The sequence below is a fragment of the Elgaria multicarinata genome, chromosome 13 (genome assembly GCF_023053635.1).
Source record: "Elgaria multicarinata webbii isolate HBS135686 ecotype San Diego chromosome 13, rElgMul1.1.pri, whole genome shotgun sequence".
NCBI lineage: Eukaryota > Metazoa > Chordata > Lepidosauria > Squamata > Anguidae > Elgaria > Elgaria multicarinata.
The window spans coordinates 2,107,941-2,128,445 of NC_086183.1; the positions used below are offsets into that span (position 1 = coordinate 2,107,941).

At 42.6% G+C, this 20,505-nt stretch overlaps 1 protein-coding gene across 1 annotated transcript; it reads left to right on the forward strand.

Annotated features, from left to right (window-relative positions):
* Positions 1–6,742: 6,742 nt before the first annotated feature.
* On the forward strand, positions 6,743–18,383 carry LOC134408318 (uncharacterized). Its single transcript, XM_063140566.1, has 4 exons — positions 6,743–7,197; positions 8,061–8,114; positions 17,069–17,173; positions 18,303–18,383. Exons 1-4 carry the CDS (start codon positions 6,769–6,771, stop codon positions 18,381–18,383), a joined length of 669 nt encoding a protein of 222 aa, XP_062996636.1. The 5' UTR covers positions 6,743–6,768.
* Positions 18,384–20,505: the final 2,122 nt, after the last annotated feature.

The following is a 20,505-nucleotide window of genomic DNA, read 5'->3' on the forward strand; positions in this document are numbered from 1 at the left end:
GATCCAGGAGAATAAGAACGGAATAATGGCCTTTAGACTTGGCAATAAGAAGATCATTGGTAATCTTAGTAAGGGCTGTTTCAGTGGAATGCAAAGGACGGAATCCAGATTGAAAAGGATCCAGAGCAGAGTTACTAGAAAGAAAATCAAGACAACGAGAGTAGACCACACGCTCCAGGATCTTTGAAACAAACGGCAACAAAGAGACAGGTCGGTAGTTAGACAGAGATAGCCTATCAAGAGTGGGTTTCTTGAGAATAGGAGAGACTGTAGCATGTTTAAAAGCAGAAGGAAATGAACCAGAAGACAGAGAAAAATTAATAATATGAAGCAAGGAAGGGAGGATAGCAGGGATAAGATTAATAAAGATTAATAAAGAAGGAATCGGATCACGAGAACAAGTGGAAGGCTTCGAAGAGCGCAGTATTGTAGACAGTTCATCAGCTGAGACCAAAGGAAACGCAGAGAAATTTGCAGGAGGAACTGACAGATGAGGAACAGGAACTGGAAGAGGAGCAGAGCTGGCCAGATCAGAGCGAATAGTTTGGATTTTAGCATTGAAAAAAGAGGCAAAGTTATTAGCAGACAGAGAGGCGGGGAGAGATGGTGGATTAGGCTTCAGAAGAGAATTGAAGGACGCAAAGAGCCGCTGAGGATGCGTAGCATTTGACTGGATCAACGTTGAGTAATACTGCTGTTTGGCCAATGAAATGGCAGAAGAGAAAGAGGAGAGAACAAATTTGTAATGGACAAAGTCCACCCAGTCCCTGGTCCTACGCCAAAGGCGTTCAGCTGCCCGGGAACAAGAGCGAAGGTAGCGGAGGAAAGAGGTGAGCCACGGTTGGGGTTGATAAGGGCGAACTATCCGAGTTGTAGATGGAGCAAGATTATCAAGAGTTGAAGATAAGGAGGAATTAAAGGAGACAGCTGAGTCCAAGGAGACAGCCGAAAAGACAGAAGGAAGAGAGGAGGCTCATACCTGCTTGCCAATAGTGTGAGATGCTGTGTCAAGTGCACAATCGTCCTATTGCTCAGGTTCTCTGTTTTTTGGTTTTCACTAGGCTGTAATGCACAAGATTATGGGAGAATTAACAGGTAAAGATTGTACTGACTGAACAAGGTAGGCAATTTGTGTCTGAATTGTTAAGCTTTGGCTGATGGACAGTATAAAATGTAATAAATAAATAAATCAGATGGGAACCCCCCCCAGTCAGTTGCCCTTCCCAAGTCATACTACTTCAGGGCTCCCATCACACCAAGCATCTCTTCAACGCGCTCCATCACCCTGTTACCCTACTTTGCATCAACCAGCCCCCTAACCTTCTCCTGAGCCCTACTGCAAATCTTTTTGATCCCTGTCCTCCTCTCTTCTGTCAGGAGCCAGCCTTCCTCACTTAGCTCCGTCCCACCCTTTCCTTATTCCCAGCAGCGTCAAAATATTGCCCCTTCTGCTCATCCATTTCCAGCCCCCCAAAATCTCGGGGCCTGAACTCTGCTCAGGCGATACATTATTATTAGGAATCATTCATAAAGCGTCCATAATACACTAAGCATTGTGGAGAGATTAAAAACAAGACATTCATTTCAAAGCGGTCCCTGCCTCCACCCTTGTAGCCTAAAAAAAGGCACAAAAGGAGGGATGGGGAGAGAAAAGCAAAGCGAAAAAACAGTATTGCCAATCCTTAAAAGTTGCATCGTCTCTTAGACTGCCAAGCTAGAACTGTCCCCCACAACTGGTCTTTTACAAACACAAACTCTCTATGGCAGCCTTCCTCAACCTGGGGCGCTCCAGATGTGTTGGACTACAACTCCCAGAATACCCCAGCCAGCTGGCTGTGGCATTCTGGGAGATGCAGTCCAACACATCTGGAGCGCCCCAGGTTGAGGAAGGCTGCTCTATGGGCCCACAGGCAATTTGACTTTATGCCCGCCGCTTAAAGTTTGTTCCTCTCTGGGGCGCGGGAGGAAGAAGGCACTCTGCACATGCTCAATGCCCCCCGTCCTGAAGTGTGAAGTGGTGCTTGAAACGAAACTGCCGACCCCCCCACCCACCGACCAACCCCCGCAAGCCAGAAATCTTCTTCACAGCAGCCCCGTCCTTGAGGACCGACCGTCTGCCCTTCAGTAAACCCCCAGGGCGGGGCAATTCCTCCCCCCACTCTTACTTGCCTAAGCCCCGCCCCCGCATCTCCGTGACGCGCTCGCGCACGCAGGAGTAAGGCGAGCGGACGTTGCTTTCCCGCTCGATTCTAGGTCACGTGGTGGTGCTTTAAATCACTCCTCCTATTTCTCCCCCACCCCACCCCGCTTATCCGCATAGCTGTTGCAGAGCAGCGCGTGACGCGTTCGCGTTCTGTCGAGTGTGAGCGGGCCGTCGCGCGCACGCGCAGGAGAGGAACCTCGCGCGAGAAAGAGGCTCGTGCGGCAGCCGTTGGCGGAGCAGGGCGCCTGGTCGTCGTCCCTCTTCTCAAGGAAAGGGGGCGGCGCAGGCAGATGTGGGCGGGCCTTCTTGCCCCGCCCCTGTTCTTTTGAAGTTTGCGTTTGCGCGGAGTGTGCGTGGGGGGGGGGGGAAGAAGAGAAACCTCAGCGGTGTAAGGAATATTCTAGAAGGTTTATCTCGAGAGGGGAGGTGTGAGGGACGGACCGACTGTGTGGCACTGTAGGAAATGTCATTGTTGAGGGCTGCTTCCTCAGGACGTTAATCACAGAACTCCCTGTGGGGGGACTATTTTACTGACCCAAAGAATTAAGCGGGTCATTACTGCAGTTGTGTGGAAGCCTCCGGATATCTGGAAGGGGGATATCAGGGGGCGGGGAGCAGCTGTTGGTGTGCCGAGCATGCCTGGAGCGGTGACCATTGGGCCCCTGCCAGATTAATGTAGACCAGCGTTCCTCAATCTGGGCCGCTCCAGATATGTTGGACTGCATCTCCCAGAATGCCCCAGCCAGGTGGCTGGGGCATTCTGGGAGTTGTAGTCCAACACATCTGGAGTGGCCCAGGTTGAGGAAGGCTGATGTAGAGCATCAGGCAGTGTGTTACATGGTGGAAGAGAGACCCAACAGACCGTAGGCCTTTTGCCAAAGGCCTCCAAGGTGATACGCAACAGATTTAAAATAAAATAATAAAAACAGAACATTAATAAACCATTAGAAGACTATCATGCTTAAAAATGATAATGGGACTAGAATACTGATTATTGTGCCTTCAATTGTTTTTGCAGGAGTGTGTGTGCATGCATGCCTATGAGATGATGAACATGTTCACAGCCATAATCTTTTCTTTCTCTCTTTCAAATAGTTTTTATGCATGGGACCTGGCGATAACTTAGTGAATAAGGATGTGCTATAATTAAGAAGGGTGGAATAGTGAGAAGAACAAGAGGAAATGGAGAGCAACGCAAGCAGTCAGCTAGATGGTTTAAGTGAAGACTTAGAACTTTTTCTGAATATTGATGATGAAAATATGAATGCATATGGGATGCCACAGGATTTTGATAACCCTAGCAAAAATGGAAAGCCCAGAGAAGCAAAGTTTATGAAAGAACTAACCATAACTGAGAAGGCTTCTGTAATCCCTAATAACAGTGATAGAGAAAGTAGAGGAGTCTGGAGGGAAGAGTGCCCTTTGAATCTAACAGATATTGATGTCACATTAGAGAAAAACTATATTAAACAACAAAATGGCATTCTAAAAGCCCCAGGGGTTGAGATACTTGAGGACCATGAGAAATTGTGTAATAGAGAAAACTGCTCAGAAGATCAGACTGCAGACAATGTAGCCATATCACAAGAAGCAGAATTGAGTGTTCTGGATGTTGCTGAAAAAGCATTTGGTTTTAACAGGGGCACAACAATTGTGAAAAGACATATTCATGCTGGCTTTTCTGACCACGGTTTCGATTCCTGGGAGACGGGCGTTCACTCAAGTTCTCCAGTTGTTTCTGATGCAAAAGACAACCACGAGGAAGTATTCAGGTTATAGTCAGATATTTCCACTCTAAAAAGTGCTTCGGGACTTAACTACTAGAAACTTTTCACATATTCTTCATCACTCCAGTTTCTAGACACGTTTCAATTCTGGATTCCCTTGATTGCCAGCTACTTGCACTATAATCCTATGGTCCCTGGGGAGACTTTTCGTTCATAGGAAATGTCGGGTTTTGCCCTCCAAAGACAGAGGGAGACACAGAGAAGTCTACCCTTGAAGGGTAGATCCAACCTTGAAACCCCTCTCTCAGCCTCCTTGGAAACCTCCGAGGCTGGTTCTTCTCTGTCAGAACTCTGACAGTGGAAGTGGAGAGAGGGGATGTGGATTTGCAAGGTTCATAGCTCTCCCAAACCCTAGGCATGGCCCCACACTGGCTGCAGAGCAACCTTGGAGTTGGTGGAGATTAATTTCTATGGGAGGGAATTTGTTTTTGTTTTTTAAAGTGGCTAGGGATGGAAAAGATTATCTAGTCCATCCCCCTTTCCACAGGCAGATCCATTATTCAACCCCCCAAATCCAGGCCATCCTTTCTCAATTTGGTGCATTCCAGACATGTTGGACTAATAAGCATGATGGGAGTTGTATGCCAAAACATCTGGATGGCACTAGGTTGGGGAAGGCTGATCCAACGACATGACTGTCGTTATTATTGGCAGCTGCTTTATGTTTGTAGAACTCTTCCCCTGGAAGTTCATCTGAGTATTTTCCCACAAGCAGGCATAAGATCTTTTCCATTGGCTGGCATTTGCCCACTGATTCCCCCCTCCCCACCCAAAGATCTATTTCATTCTTTTAATTCACATAAATATTATTGGAATCCAAGCTTTATGTTAACAGAATAATAATACTACATGAGGTCTAGACTATACATAATGGTTAACATGCTTGGTGACCACCTTTTTGTTCCAGGCAGCTTTAGAGTATGATGTAGGTTTTAATTCACTGCTTCTGGCTGTTTTAATGCCTGATCCTCTTTATTTTAACTTGGCTTTATTTTGTGATATATTTTATCTTCTATTTCTAAGCCACTTTAAATTGAACTGAACTGTAATTGTGGCAACTCATGTCCTTTAACGCAGAAGGGGCATGTGGGAAGTGAGTGCTGAAGTCTCACCATGCCCCCCTCTGCTTTTCTCCCTGGAATCAATCCCTTGTGAACTTTCTTCCATCCGGTCTCTGATACTGGAATTAAACTAATCTGTTGAGGATGGGGTGGGGGACCGGAGTGTGGGGAAGGTTCAACATTAAGCCCCTTTTTGTGATTAATTAATATATTTATACCTTGTCTTTCTTTCTCAATATAACATAATTTACAACAACCAATCTATAAATAAAAAACCAAATCAACTTTAAATTGCACCTCCCACTTCCCATCTTTCACACAATTGGGCATTCCCACATTTAAAGACAAGGGTCTGGTATCTTCCTCAGAGCTAGTATATAGATGAGTGGAACAATATATGTAAGGGCAGTAGGAGGAAGAACTAAGTGGGGCTATGCCTTATAAATCACTACGATGAGAATTAATTTTTCTTCTTTTATAACACAGTGTTCTCGGACTTTTACGGAATGGGCAGACTGCAGACAAAGCAGTGAAAAGAAGATATAATAATGACTACACTTCAGGTAAAGGACAACATGAGGAACAGTTAGCTTTTACAATGAAAGACATTGGAAAGGAAGTATCAGAAAAGGAATCCATAGCATCCAAAGAGGATTTCTCATGCAGTCCTGATGGGAAAGAAGCAGAAACAGAAAAAATACATTGTAGGGAAGAGATTGGTTTGGCCTCTGAAAGTTCAAAATCTTGTGCAAGCAAAAGGAAAAGTATAAAGACAAATGTAACAGTAAAACCATGTTACGTACTTTTGAAAAACATCAGCCATGAGAGAAAAGGAAAACAAGAATATTGTTTAATACCTCCAAATACAAAGAAATTGCTACACAAAACACAAAACAAGAAGACTGCTGTTTTTAAAAAACTGCAAGTTGCCCTGTTTAACTTGCTGGATAAAAGTTATATTAAAACGCTAAGGGAACCACATAAAATGCAAAATGCTGAGGCATTGCTGGAAAATGAAAACGTGAACAAGATGGAAAGTGGCTTGGAGCTGAACAGCTCTGCAAAAGGACTGAGTTCTGGAGGGTCAGACACTAAGGAAATAAATGCTGATCATGACATTAACAAAACTGAAAGTAGACCCAACTCTCCAGATATCTCAGCCCTGTGTGATCAGGGTGTTTTTGCAAGGTTTTCTTTTATCGAATCCAACAATGGAAATCCCATCATGAATCTTTGTCATGTGCAAAAGTCTGAAAAAGGAACACAGAGCTTACAGATAGATTCTGTTGTCATTCCTGAGACACAAGAGTTAAAGACTAACTCTCCTGAATCCACTGAAATGTTTGTAGAATATGGGAACAAGTTGGTTAAACAGGCAGAAAAAGAAGATATATGTCACAAAATGGAAGCGTATCAAGATCTGGAAACAATCACGTCTAGATTTTCAAGAAAAAAAACATTTGATAATACTAGTCAAACCAGTAGAGTAAATCTCAGCTCTATTTCTTATAGGGAACCTTTGCAAACTAACAATATTAAGTCTACTTGTTCATCTGAAACTTCATTCAGTGAAACAAAGTTCTCCAAGCCTTCCATTAGAAGGAAGGATGCTTTGCATGATGAAATTAGTCATGAAAGCGACATATGTCAGGCAAACTGTGAATTTGATGAATCTTGCTTTGTTTGCCCCGTGAAAACAGTGAATCTTAATTTAGACATGGAAGAAACAATTCCTAGCAAAACCAAAGTTAAAATGCCCACAGAGAGAAGGATAGTTTCAAATCCTAACACATTGGCTGAAAAAGCCCTTGAAAACCAGATAGGTGTAGAAGAACAGGAAACACTGAGCCAAAATAATTCCATGTGCAGGAGCAAAAATCTGGATAGTTGCTGGTTTCTGCTGGAAATTGATGAAGTCATAGATGGAGTTTCTGTGTGTGTTACAGATGAAGAAAAGAAGTCCAGAGAGTTGGGCTGTGAAGATGTACTTTTAGATCATGGTTTTGGCTTTCCACAGTCAGAGAACAAGTCAACATATCCGTCACTCTCAGATGATGTTACAATTATCAATCCCTGTGTGATTGAAAAAGAAACTATGCCAAGAGAACACAAAGAGCCATCTGATGGAGAAATCAATAATGTGGAAGTAAGTGTGAATCCTCAACCAGCCCCCAAAAACATACCTGTGAGAGTAAGCTTATAATTATTGTCTTTATAGGTAGCAGAAGGAAAATATACAGTAGTTTTAGCAATAGGGAAGTGAAAGTCTTAAAAAAAGTGTAGAATGTGCATTGCATGCTGGTGCAAACATAAGAAAAGATTCTTAAGTGCAGGAACAGGAGCAAGCCTATCAGGATGCTTTCCTTACATTCCTGCCCTATGGTACCTATTTTAGCCACAATTAATGCTAACTAAGACAGGACTTAATCAGGATTTGCTAACCTGCTTCAAACCTGGATTAAGAATCTTGGTGAATTGGGGAAACATAAATATTTGGATCTTTTAAAAGTTTGGATTTATTTTGCCCTTTCTCAGAACTTGGCCCTTAAGGGAAAAAAAGTTTCTACAGAATAAAAAGACCCAGCAACTATAAAAAAGACCCAGTTCTTGCAACTGGTATTTTAACATTACAAAAGACAATCCCACCCCACCCCAAATCCATCCAATTCTCTCTCTCTCTGCCATGCTAACCTAATTTTAGACAGTAAGCAAGTCTGCAACAGAAAATTATTACAGCACATCCTGAAGTTTCTCAGGGTGAAACTTCGGTGAGTCTTCAAAGAGAGGAAATTCTGTAGGTCAGGGCAGCTTGAGACAACACCTCTACAAACACTTATTATTGTCCGGACTTGGTGAATAAATGGAATGGTTGGAAGGGTGTTCTTGGTTGATTCTGATGACAAAGTGGATTGGTGGGGTGGTGGATGATTCTATATTTGGTCAACTAAAAACAGATGGGGCTAGTTTGAAAAGATGGCTTATAACTGGTGTGTTCTCTTTCTATCTAAGGAGGAAGAAAGCCTGCAACCACAACAATCTCAGGGTGTACAAATTGTCTTTTACGTATGTCCTCTTCCTTCCTTCTTACCAGCTTCATTGTTTTATGGCTCTAATTTAGGCACAGGCAAATGTGGCAAGGATTAAGTAATGGGCCTAATTTCAATGCAAAATTGTTTTTTTAGTCTTTACCAGATGTCTCAAGTTGCAGTACTATTATAAGATCATGGACAGAGCCCATTTACATTGAATAATAAAGAGGCAAAAAGGTTGATCAAAGCATTATGTCCCACCACTGCAGCACTTGAAAAAAGCTGTCTCTGATGAAATTCTTCCTTTTGAACAACTACTAAATGCATAGCATTGTTGTCTTGTTCATGTTAAAACTGGCCAGCTCTAAGGGCATGTGTAGAGGAGGGAGGATTGTGGACATACCAGCTTCTGCGAACCTCCCTGGGTGTCTTGACGGCTGTGTGACATCCCGGAAGGATGTTGTAGATGCCATTATTTTTCACAGAAGAGAAGAAGGAGCGCACTTGCACTCTTCTGCAAAACAAAGTTTAAAAAAACACCAAAACCCCTGACCCTGCTCCCCACCCCTGATGGGCATGGACTACCGCCGTGCAGCTCTGTAGCCATTTCAAGTGCCCTGCTACTTACGGGGATGACGGGATGACCTGGGAGCAGCGGCCAGAGAGCTCTGCAGGATGGTCCTGGAACGGTGGAAAAATCAAGGTTTCTGCGGTTCCTGATATCCCAGGGGAAATCCTTGGTCGTCCTGGGTTGCCCCCAGGATCTCCTGTGCATCATTTGGATGCACAGGGACGATACAGGGACTACCTCGGGATATAGGGCTGGTCTAGACATGCCCTCAGACTGTAAATTATAGTAAAGTTATTAGCTCTTGGGACATGTTAAATGGGAAGGGCTGTAGCTCTTTATTATTATTATTATTATTATTATTATTATTATTATTATTATTATTTATATAGCACCATCAATGTACATGGTGCTGTACAGAGTAAAACAGTAAATAGCAAGACCCTGCCGCATAGGCTTACAATCTAATAAAATCATAGTAAAACAATAAGGAGGGGAAGAGAATGCAAACAGGTACAGGGTAGGGTAAGCATGCAAAGGTCCCAGTTTCAATCCCCACTATCTCTGGGTAGGGATTGGAAAGACCCCATGTCTGCAACAGTGCAGACAAAACTGATGTAACTGGACCAGTTGTCACAGTTGTTATAACGCAGCTTTCTAGGTTCCTTGGATTGGTGAGAGCCACCACATGTATACTAGATCCTTGCCCTTACTGGCTTATAAAAGCTGCCAGAGAGGGACTGGCCGAGTGGGTAAGTGGAGTGGTCAGTGCCTCCCTTCGCCAAGGTAGGGTGCCAGCCTGCTTGAAGGAGGCAGTGGTAAGACCCACACTGAAAAAGCCCTCCTGTATTGGATAACTACCAACCAGTCTCCAACATCCCATTTTTGGGCGAGTATTGGAGCGTGTGGTGGCCTCCCAACTCCAGGGATTCCTGGATGAGACAGATTATCTAGATCCATTTCAATCTGGCTTCAGGCCTGGTTATGGGACAGAAACAGCTTTGGTCGCCTTGGTGGATGATCTTCGCTGGGAACTGGACAGGGGGAGTGTGTCCCTGCTGGTTCTGCTGGACCTCTCAGCGGTGTTCAATACCATCGACCATCGTAACCTTCTGGGCCGCCTTGCTGGGATGGGACTTGGAGACACTGTTTTACTGTCCTTGTCGTGACCTGCATTCTATCAACTACGAGGCTTTTTCTCAGTCCTTAGCCTCCTCTCTTCCTTCTGTCTACACAGCCGTCTCCTTGGACTCAGCCGTCTCCTCCTTTAACTCCTCCTTATCTTCAACTCTTGATAATCTTGCTCCATCTACAACTCGGATAGTTCGCCCCTCTCAACCCCAACCGTGGCTCACCTCTTTCCTCCGCTACCTTCGCTCTTGTTCCCGGGCAGCCGAACGCCTGTGGCGTAAGACCAAGGACTGGGCGGACTTTGTCCACTACAAATTTGTTCTCTCCTCTTTCTCTTCTGCCATTTCACTGGCCAAACAGCAGCACTACTCAACGTTGATCCAGTCAAATGCTAAGCACCCTCAGCGGCTCTTCGCGTCCTTCAATTCTCTTCTGAAGCCTAATCCGCCATCTCTCCCCGCCTCCCTGTCTGCCAACGACTTTGCCTCTTTCTTCAATGCTAAAATCCAAACTATACGCTCCGACCTAGCCAACTCTGCTCCGCTTCCAGCTCCTGTCCCTCACCTGTCAGCTCCTCCTTCAACTCTCTCGGCATTCCCTTCGGTCTCAGCTGATGAACTGTCTAAAATACTGCGCTCGTCGAAGCCTTCCACTTGTTCCCGTGATCCGATTCCCTCTCGCGTCTTTATTAATCTTATCCCCGCTATCCTCCCGTCCTTGCTTCACATCATTAATTCTTCTCTGTCCTCTGGTTCATTTCCTTCTGCTTTTAAACATGCTACAGTCTCTCCCATTCTCAAAAAACCCACTCTTGATCGACTATCCCTGTCTAACTACCGACCTGTCTCCCTCTTGCCCTTTGTCTCAAAGATCCTGGAACGTCTGGTCTACTCTCGTTGTCTTGACTTTCTCTCTAATAACTCTGCTCTGGATCCCTTTCAATCTGGCTTCCGTCCTTTGCATTCCACTGAAACAGCCCTTACCAAGATCACCAATGATCTTCTTACTGCCAAGTCTAAAGGCCATTATTCTGTTCTTATTCTCCTTGATCTAACCGCAGCCTTTGACACGGTTGATCACGATCTTCTCTTAGATTCCCTCCACGACCTTGGACTCTGTGGCTCTGTCTATAACTGGTTCGCCTCCTATCTAGAGGGTCGCTCTTTCAGCGTGTCGGCTAACGGCAGCTCGTCCTCCTCTTTTCCCCTTTCAGTTGGGGTTCCGCAAGGCTCGGTGCTTGGCCCGTTGTTGTTCTCTCTATACATGCTGCCCTTGGGCAAGCTCATTCAATCTCACGGCCTCCAATATCACCTGTATGCCGATGATACACAATTATATCTTTCATCTCCGGAACTTTCTCCAGATGTTCACGATCGTATCTCGGCATGTCTTTCAGATATCTCAGCCTGGCTGCTTCATCGTCGTTTGAAACTTAACATGGCAAAGACTGAACTGCTAGTTTTTCCTCCTAAACCTTCTCCTCACCTCTCATTCTCCCTTACTGTCAACGATGTCACGCTTACTCCGGTCAAGGAAGCTCGTAGTCTTGGCTTTATATTTGACTCCTCGCTCTCCTTTACTCCTCACATCGAGGCAGTAGCTAAATCCTGTCGTTTCTTCCTGTATAATATTGCCAGGATTCGACCATTTTTGTCTGTCTCTTCTGCCAAGACTCTCGTTCACGCACTGGTTATCTCTCGGTTGGACTACTGCAACCTTCTTCTCTCTGGCCTTCCTTCGTCTCACATCAGTCCGCTGGTCTCTGTCCACCACTCTGCCGCTAAGATCATCTTCTTGGCCCGCCGCTCTGACCATGTCACTCCACCTCTGAAATCTCTTCACTGGCTTCCAATTCACTTCAGAATCCAATATAAACTTCTCCTACTGACCTTCAAAGCTCTTCACGGCCTAGCTCCTGCCTATCTCTCCTCTCTCATCTCACACTATCGCCCCGCTCGGGCTCTCCGCTCCTCCGATGCCATGCTTCTCGCCTGCCCAAGGACCTCCACTTCCCTTACTCGGCTTCGTCCTTTTTCTTCTGCTGCCCCTTACGCCTGGAACGCTCTTCCAGAACACTTGAGAACTACAAACTCAATCACTGCTTTTAAGACTCAGCTCAAAACTTTTCTTTTCCCTATAGCCTTCAAATATTGAGTTTGTTCTGACTTTACACTGTTGGTTTTGCCCTACCCTGTGCCTGTTTACACTTCCCTGTGCCTGTTTGCATTCTCCTTCCCTCTTTATTGTTTACTACAACTTATTAGATTGTAAGCCTATGCGGCAGGGTCTTGCTATTTACTGTGTTATCTGTACAGCACCATGTACATTGATGGTGCTATATAAATAAATAATAATAATAATAATAATAATAATAATAACTGTGGCTCCATTCTTTCCCGGATGGGCGAACCCAGAAGGTGGTACTGGGGGACTCCTGTTCAACTCCTTGGCTGTTGGCCTGTGGAGTCCCTCAGGGTTCTGTTTTGTCCCCCATGCTATTTAACATATACATGAAACCGTTGGAAGAGGTTATCCGGAGTCATGGGGTGCGGTTCCACCAGTACGCTGATGACACCCAACTCTACTACTCCTTTCCACCCAATTCCAAAGAAGCGGTTTCTGTGGTAAACCGGTGTCTGTTGGCAGTAATGAATTGGATGAGGGCATCAAATTGAAGCTTAATCCAGATAAGACAGAGGTCCTGGTCAGTCAAAAGGCAGATCAGGGAATAGGGATTCAGCTTGTGTTGGATGGGGTTACACTCCCCCTGAAGACACAGGTCCGCAGCTTGGGTGTACTTCTGGATTCAGCCCTGAGCCTGCATGCCCAGGTTTTGGTGGTGGCCAGGAGTGCATTTGCACAGTTAAAGCTAGTGCGCCAGCTGCACCCGTTCCTAGAGATGTTGGACCTGGCCACGGTGACACATGCTTTAGTTACATCCCGATTGGATTACTGTAATGCACTCTACGTGGGTTTGCCTTTAAAGAGTGTTTGGAAACTCCAGCTGGTTCAAAGAGCTGCAGCCAGATTGTGGACCGGGGCTGGTTACAGGGAGCACACAACTCCCCTGTTAAAACAGCTCCACTGGCTTCCAGTCTGTTTCCGGGCACAATTCAAAGTGCTGGTTATGACCTATAAAGCCCTATATGGCTCGGGTCCAGGTTATTTGAAAGAATGTATTTTCCCTTATGAGCCTGCCCGTGCTTTGAGATCTTCTGGAGAAGCCCTTCTTTCAGTCCCACCATTTTCACAGGTGCGCTTGGTGGGAACATGGGAGAGGGCCTTCTTGGTGGCTGCTCCAGTGCTCTGGAACTCTCTTCCCGGGGAAGCTAGACTGGCTCCCTCCTTGATGGGCTTTCGAAAGCAGGCTAAAACTTGTTTGTTCCAGCAGGCCTTTGGAGAATAATATGGCCCTCCATCTATGTTAATGACTTACAATTTTGTTGTGTATTTTAAATGTTTTTTTTTCAATGTATGTTTTAAACTTTGTAAAGCCGCCTTGAGGCCCAGTATTGGGCAAAAGGCGGGATACAAATAATAGGTTATCTGAGGACGCAGTGAAGAAAAGACCTAGATCATCATTTTGAAGTAATAGTCATATTCCCCTGAATCACATAAATGCATAAAAGTGTAACATGGGAAGGGCCTTTGGATGTACTTACTAATATATACTTTCTGCCTCATAGGAGGCATCTGGACTGCATAGCCATTGGCTTTGTCCAAGTCTATGCTCTTGTCTGCTAATGCAAATAAATCTTGAGCATGTGATGGTCATGTAAAATTAGATTACTTGGGTAAGTTGGCCACAGACTCCAGAATGGGACAGTTTGCAGGGCTCAGCTATTGCACTTTAGTTATGGCCTGCAGACCAGTGTTGCTGCTCCATCCTCTGGGAGCTACTATACAGACATATGTAAAGCCGTTATCATACATCTGGGTTAATCTGCATCAGGCCCGAATGCTTACTTGCAAGTCCAACCTCTGCTTAGATAATGCTGGCATATCTGTGACTTTCTTGTAGATGTGTCTGTGTAAGAGCCAGTTTGTTTGTTATCAGTCATTTCTTATACCACAGAATATCTGCTCTCATGGATGGTTTACATGCATTAGCAATGTAATGTTGGAGACGCTCATGGAAGATGTAGCTCTTCTGTGAGCAGAGATTTCTACACCCATTTGGGGTCTGCGGCTTCTTGTGAATAAACATGTCCAGTATTGCACTGCTCACTTAAGTAGACCATGCATGTGAGCTGATACTCAAATATTTCAGAGCTGATATATAACTCTCTGTTAAAGTTACATGTTTAAAGTTACATTCCTCATAGGAGGAAGGAAACCAGCACGAAATTACGGAAAAGAGCTGTAACCACAAATTATTCTGTTTCCAAATACGGGAGCGGGGGACCCCATTAATTTGCCTTGTCCAAATAGTGCAAATTACGGTCCATATGCTCACAGCACTTGAGGGAACTCCATTGTTCACTATGCTAATACAATACTTTGTTCCAATATAATGCTTTGTGGTTTGCATTTTGTGTGGGTAGGTACACATTTTGATCCTATTTTTATTTATTTATTACATTTTTATTTATTATTTATTTATTACATTTTTATACCGCCCAATAGCTGAAGCTCTCTGGGCGGTTCACAAAAATTAAAACCATGAAGAGCATAAAAACAACCAACAATTTAAAAACACAAATACAAAATACAATATAAAAAACACAACCAGGATAAAACCACACAGCAAAAATCGATATAGGTTAAAATATGAGATTAAAACAGAAAAGTTTAAATTTAAGTTAAATTAGGTGTTAGAATACTGAGAAAATAAAAAAAAAATCTTCAGCTGGCGACAGAAGGAAAACAATGTAGGCACCAAGCAAACCTCTCTGGGGAGCTCGTTCCACAACCGAGGTGCCACAGCAGAGAAAGCCCTCCTCCTAATAGCCGCCTTTTTATACCACCCAATAGCTGAAGCTCTCTCTTTTGTCAGGGTAGGTTTTTAAATAAAGAATCTAAGCATTCACATTTTGATTGTTGGTATGAGTATTGTCTCAGTCATAAAAGGCAAATATTTCCTGCTGTCTTTCTTTGCTGAGAGAGACGGAACAGAGAAGAGGAGGTGAAAACATTTTTGCTGTGCTTTGAAGATATTTGCTGTGCCCTACCAAGAGCCAGATGGAAGCAAGAGGAAAGAGATTTACCAAGAGTATCAGCTTAGTAATTATGAAGTTAAATGAGGGGTGAGGGTGGGGGAAACGATCCAAATTAATTACCATAATAAGCTGATAAATATCAGTATCCCAGCACAGAGGGCTCAGATTCTTCTTGTGGATTCACTCTTCCCTTGAGAGTAGTTGCTGAGCTATTTAGATATCCCACTCCTTTGTCTGAATAATCTTTCTCTAATTATCTCTCTATATATATATTTGTTTTGTTGCAGTAGATTCGGTGTTTGTAAATTATTATAAGTCTTTTGTGTACAGAAATCAGTCTTCAGGGTCTTGGACAGAGGTGTTTCCAGTTCTCCTAGTTGAGTTCCTTTAACTAAACTGTCTCTGCACCTTCTTTTCACTAATGCAGAAAAATGCAGGTTGAAACAGTTGATAGCTTGCACCTCTGTGCTTTGTGTGGGATAGCCAGGCACTGGCAATTTTCAACACTATGACTCAAATTCTGAAGCTTTGCTTTTCTAGAATTGGCTGAAAGCAGAATTAAAATAGTGGTTCTATACAGCACTTAATATAGCCCTGTTTTAGCCAACAATGGCCATTTCTATACCTGCCTTTTCGCCCAGGATCATCCCTGTGCATCCAAATGACACACACGGGATCCCTGAAGCAGGCAGGGATGATCCCTCCATTTTTCTGGGGATAATCCTTATGTGTAGAAAGGGCCCATGTCTCTCCCTATCAAGTCACAATTTTAATTAAACATTCTCTGTTTTCAGTGTCTTCCCCTCATATTGTTTTCTGTTAAGGGCAGAAGATCAAGCATTTTAATTATTGGCACAGCAGTTCTGTTCTGAAAAGCCTCAATAGTACTCTTCCAGTCCGCACTGGACAGGCTGATGCTTTGACTGTGTTTTAAAATTTGAAAATCATCAGAAATTGTGTCTGAAAAGCAGAACAACACGAAATACTCAAGCTAGCAACTACATAATCTAGATTGTCTGTTAAAAGTGAGTTTAAAATGGATGTAAATTCCAGACTAAACTGTTAGTGTGAAAGCAAGCAATGCCAGTATTTTTCTATCCCTTCCGTGCCATTTTACATGTCCTGTAAAATGTGACACCTGTTGCTAGTCCTAAAACTATGTAGCAGCAGTTGATTCAGTGAAATGAAATTCATGTTGGGTTTGGCACCGAGTTATTCTGAAAGGTTTTGGAGTAATTTTGTAAAATGAAAAGTTCTGTGTCCAAAAGGAAAACTACAACTCACAAGTATAATATATACAAATCAGGAAAAATAATAGCAGCAGACTGACCTGTTTGCAATAGTTATGCAGGCATTTGTGTTCTATATAAAATATTTTGTCAGATAAAATAGGACTGTGCAGAACAAGATGAATCCAATTAGTAGGGCTGCAATCTTGAATTGGTTTAACTGGTGGATTAATCAACTTAAGCGTTGATTGATTGATTAATTTATGGGAAAGCAAATGAAGGCCATACTTGTTTATTATTAGGTAAATAGGTATATAGCCAACTGAAGCTATTTAATTGGTTGACAGGTCTTTTTGTTCCCAAGCATTTTTTTTATATGTGATACTAAAATGTCTTTGGACCTCTCTTTTAGTAGAATAATAATAAAAGCATTATATGGTGACTTCACTCAGGTAATGTACAGAACTAAAAAGTTCTGTGAATATGTAAATAGTAATATTAATTTAAATGGGAAGTATTTTAGGTCACTGTAGAATTTACACATTCATTATAGATACAGGAAAAGCAAAAATCATGTTTAGTTTTCATACTTGAGGCTTACTTAATGTATACTTGAGCCTATCTTCTGGCCTGCTATTATGTTTATGTCCAAAGAAAAGGCAGAAGAGAGGCATTTGCAATAGAAATTAAAGTTCTAATCAGTTTTGATTTTACATCCACGTTACAAACCCAAGTTAATTGATGACTACTTTAAGCCTTATGTGTGAATTCCCTAATTTTGTATGCCATATATGGAATCTGTTGTAGGATCACATCTGCATGGATGAATTTTTGTTAATTTCCCCCACTCCTCCAAAAGGCTTATTTGTTCTGTTCTAAAATTCTGTTTTCCTTCCTTCAGGAACTGCTTGGGTCAGTAGTCAAACTTCTTGGAACTCCAAGTGTTAACTACGAAACTATCAATTTGGCAAAGCTCACAGAGCTGGAGGATTCTTCAGTTGATAAGGTGCACATTACTAGATCCCATTCAACATAGATATGTTCATCTTTGCACCATGATGAAGTAGCAGTATATGATCAGCAGCTAATAGTAGTAGTGGTTTTGATAGTTGAGGAGGGCCCTTCAGAGTGGAGAGTGATTGTATCAGGGACTTGCAATAGGGGTCCAGACGTTCTGTCTAACAGTGATGTCAAGAGCTTTTTGTGGGAATTGCTCAGGTGAACTTGACTCCTATACCAATAATGCTGCAGAGGCAAAGTGAAAGGAGGATGTACCTGATGGCTCTCAGCAGTGAATTTGTAGGCCTAAAGTAATGTTTGCTTCATTCATCCATTTGTTCACTGTTACATTTTTTCTCTTTCCTGTGATCTCAAGCGGAATGTCATGTGGAAAAGTGATGAGGATCCAGCAAAGCAAATACATCACGTACCAAAATGTTCTTTCTTAGCTCGCTTTTTAGCCCTCATTGCTGCATTGGTTTGGAAGTGTGCTGGAAAAATGTGATAGTATTGGTTTTATTTTTACGTATGATCGCTAAGACCTTAAAACATTTTAGCAGCTGACTCACACTTTTTCACACAAGGTCAGCAATCCCAGATTGTATTCCATGTAGGTATGCCCATTAACTGAAAAATAATAGTGAACTCAATAACTGGAAGACTTTCCCCTATGATTGATACTTACACCCCCTCTTCCCACCTGATATCCCAAACAGAGAGAGAAAAAAGCAGGATGCGCTCACGTACATGTGCTGGCCTTGGCATGTTCAGCACATAATTTGAAAAGGATGCCCTGTGCATTCTTGGTGTAGAATTTGGATTTTGTGGCACATGTTTTCCTTCTAGGAATTGTTATAATAATAAAAATACACACAATCAAAAAATGTGCACCAAATATTAGTAAATACCTTTAAATTCTGTTATAAATCAGTTCTCGCTGCTATTGCTAATATATTCATGAATAAGTAAATATGATAATACTTTATCATCATCAGCTATAATGATATACATCATTTTCTCAATTTTCCATCTAGAATCTTAATAATACCATGGGTATATTCTAACTAAATTGTCCATTGTAAACATTTCAGTTTTCATAATAGTTTATCCTATTTGATGTGTCTTTTTCTTTACAGAGCCATGACGAGTGCATGCATTTTACCACATATATGACACCGCAAACTGCAAGTATCACTGAACTTTTTTCTATTTTCTAACTATTTCAATTCTTATGGGTGTTATTAAATTAATGCTGTCAACCTCTTCTTGTTACTTTCATACCATGTCATCTATATAACCTAGAAATTACTGTGAAAATTTTTGTTTTGCTTCACATGTATTTGTTTTTTGTTTATTAATTAAAAGGTCCCATTGCCATATAAGAAAAAGGAAGTTTAATTTAACTATTTGATCAAAAATCTTTACCTTATGCCCCATATTCCACTAAAAATCATGTTCAAGGTAAAAGTGAATGTGTTTGTTAATTTCATTCTGATTAAAATCAATAAGAAACCATTAATTTCATCCCATTTCTCTTCCTTCCATCCATCATCACTGTAATTTCTGCAGCACGAGGAAAGTCAAAGCACTTATGCCAGTCTGTCACTGAACAGTAAAAAAGAAGGGAAACTGCATTCAGTAAACAAGACTTTTAGTTTAGGTAAGCTGTTGATAATTCACTGAAGTTTATGCATTCAGCCATTAGTTGTCTGCCAGGTGTTCATTTTCAGTATTTTTCTTTTTGGTAGGTAAGCTGTTGTAGACATGGGGATTATGCTATTTTATCCTCCCAACAGCAGCCTTGTAATGTGAGTTAGGCTGAGAGATAACAACTGGTTTGAGGTCAGCTAGTAAGCTTTGTAGCTGAGTAAGGATTTGAACTAAGGTCTCTCTGCTCCAAATCTGTGTACTAGTTCGCACTAAAGATCAGCTGAAAAACTTGAGATACTTGATCTAATATACATATAGAGCAAAAAGATATCCAGGAAGCTACATGGGACCTATCACAAAGAAGAGGCATTTTAAGAAATTGTTTGTGGGGTAGTGAATAGGAAGGTCTTTTGAGTGCTGCTGGTCTAAAACCAGGATGCTGCGGTGTGACAAGCTAAGGAATATTCATTTCTTTATATAGTGCCATCGGTGTGCATGGCACTTTGCAGAGTATAAGAGAATAGGTCTCTACAGTCATAACCGCTAGAAGAATACCCGTCTGTGCTCATTTAGCATTGGCTGGAGACGGATGTGTTGTCTTCCTCTCCCTCCTCCACATGGATTCTATACAGCTCAGATGTTTCAGTATTGAAATGACATTTCACTCTTCAGATTGATAAAAGGAAATTACTTATGAGCTGACTGTTATTCAGCTACCTGTTGGAAGTAACATTCAGGATTTTCTTGGGGCAGAATTTTCTTTCTTCTTTTTTTTTAAAGCAGCAAGCGAAAAGATGTGCTCATTCTCCACCTTGTCTGAAGCAGTTAAGGGTTGTGGGCATTATGCTTCAGCCCTGCTGCTCAAAGAGAAAGTGAAGAGAAAGCTGTTGGCAGTGTAGCTTCCCTGGGGAATGAACTGTGAAGAGGGCAAGGTCTTTATTCCTTGAAGTTTTTATCACAATGCTGGCAATAACGTGAGGAAGTCCATCATAGTTACCAAACTGTTGAAAGACCTGTTATACCCAGAGAACAACTGTCAAGTCATATTGTGGATCATGCTTTTCGTTCACTGGATGTTTTAAAACCTTACAGTTTCCCCCTAGGAATGGGCTATAGAACTTTGTTGAAGAAAGAACCCAAATTCTCAATTTAAAATACTATAATTCAGCAGCTGAAATATATTATCCAAATTGGATAGTGTTGAGAAATACAATTAATTAGCATTTTTGTGGTGGTAGCAACTTTTTTCCACATCCTGTGGTGGTTCCCACAGCTGTGGAATGATAGCAGAAATATTTCACAGCAAAACTCTCCACAGTATAGTTTGTTACTTCTACATGGTCTTTGCTGATCACAGTGCCTTGGTCAAAACATTCTAGAGCTGAAGTGTGTTTTGGAAAAACTTCCTGACCGTTAGATTACGACAATGGAACCCGTTACCTAGGGAGGTTGTGGGCTCTTCCACACTAGAGACCTTCAAGAGGCAGCTGGACAACCATCTGTCAGGGATGCTTTAAGGTGGATTCCTGCATTGAGCAGGTGGTTGGACTCGATGGCCTTGTAGGCCCCTTCCAACTCTACTATTCTATGATTCTATGGTGGGAGCCTCCCCCCCCCCCCGCCCATTTTCCATTGTGTATATCTGGGCCTTCCCCAGTTCCTCCTGGACTGTCAAAACAGGATGCAATG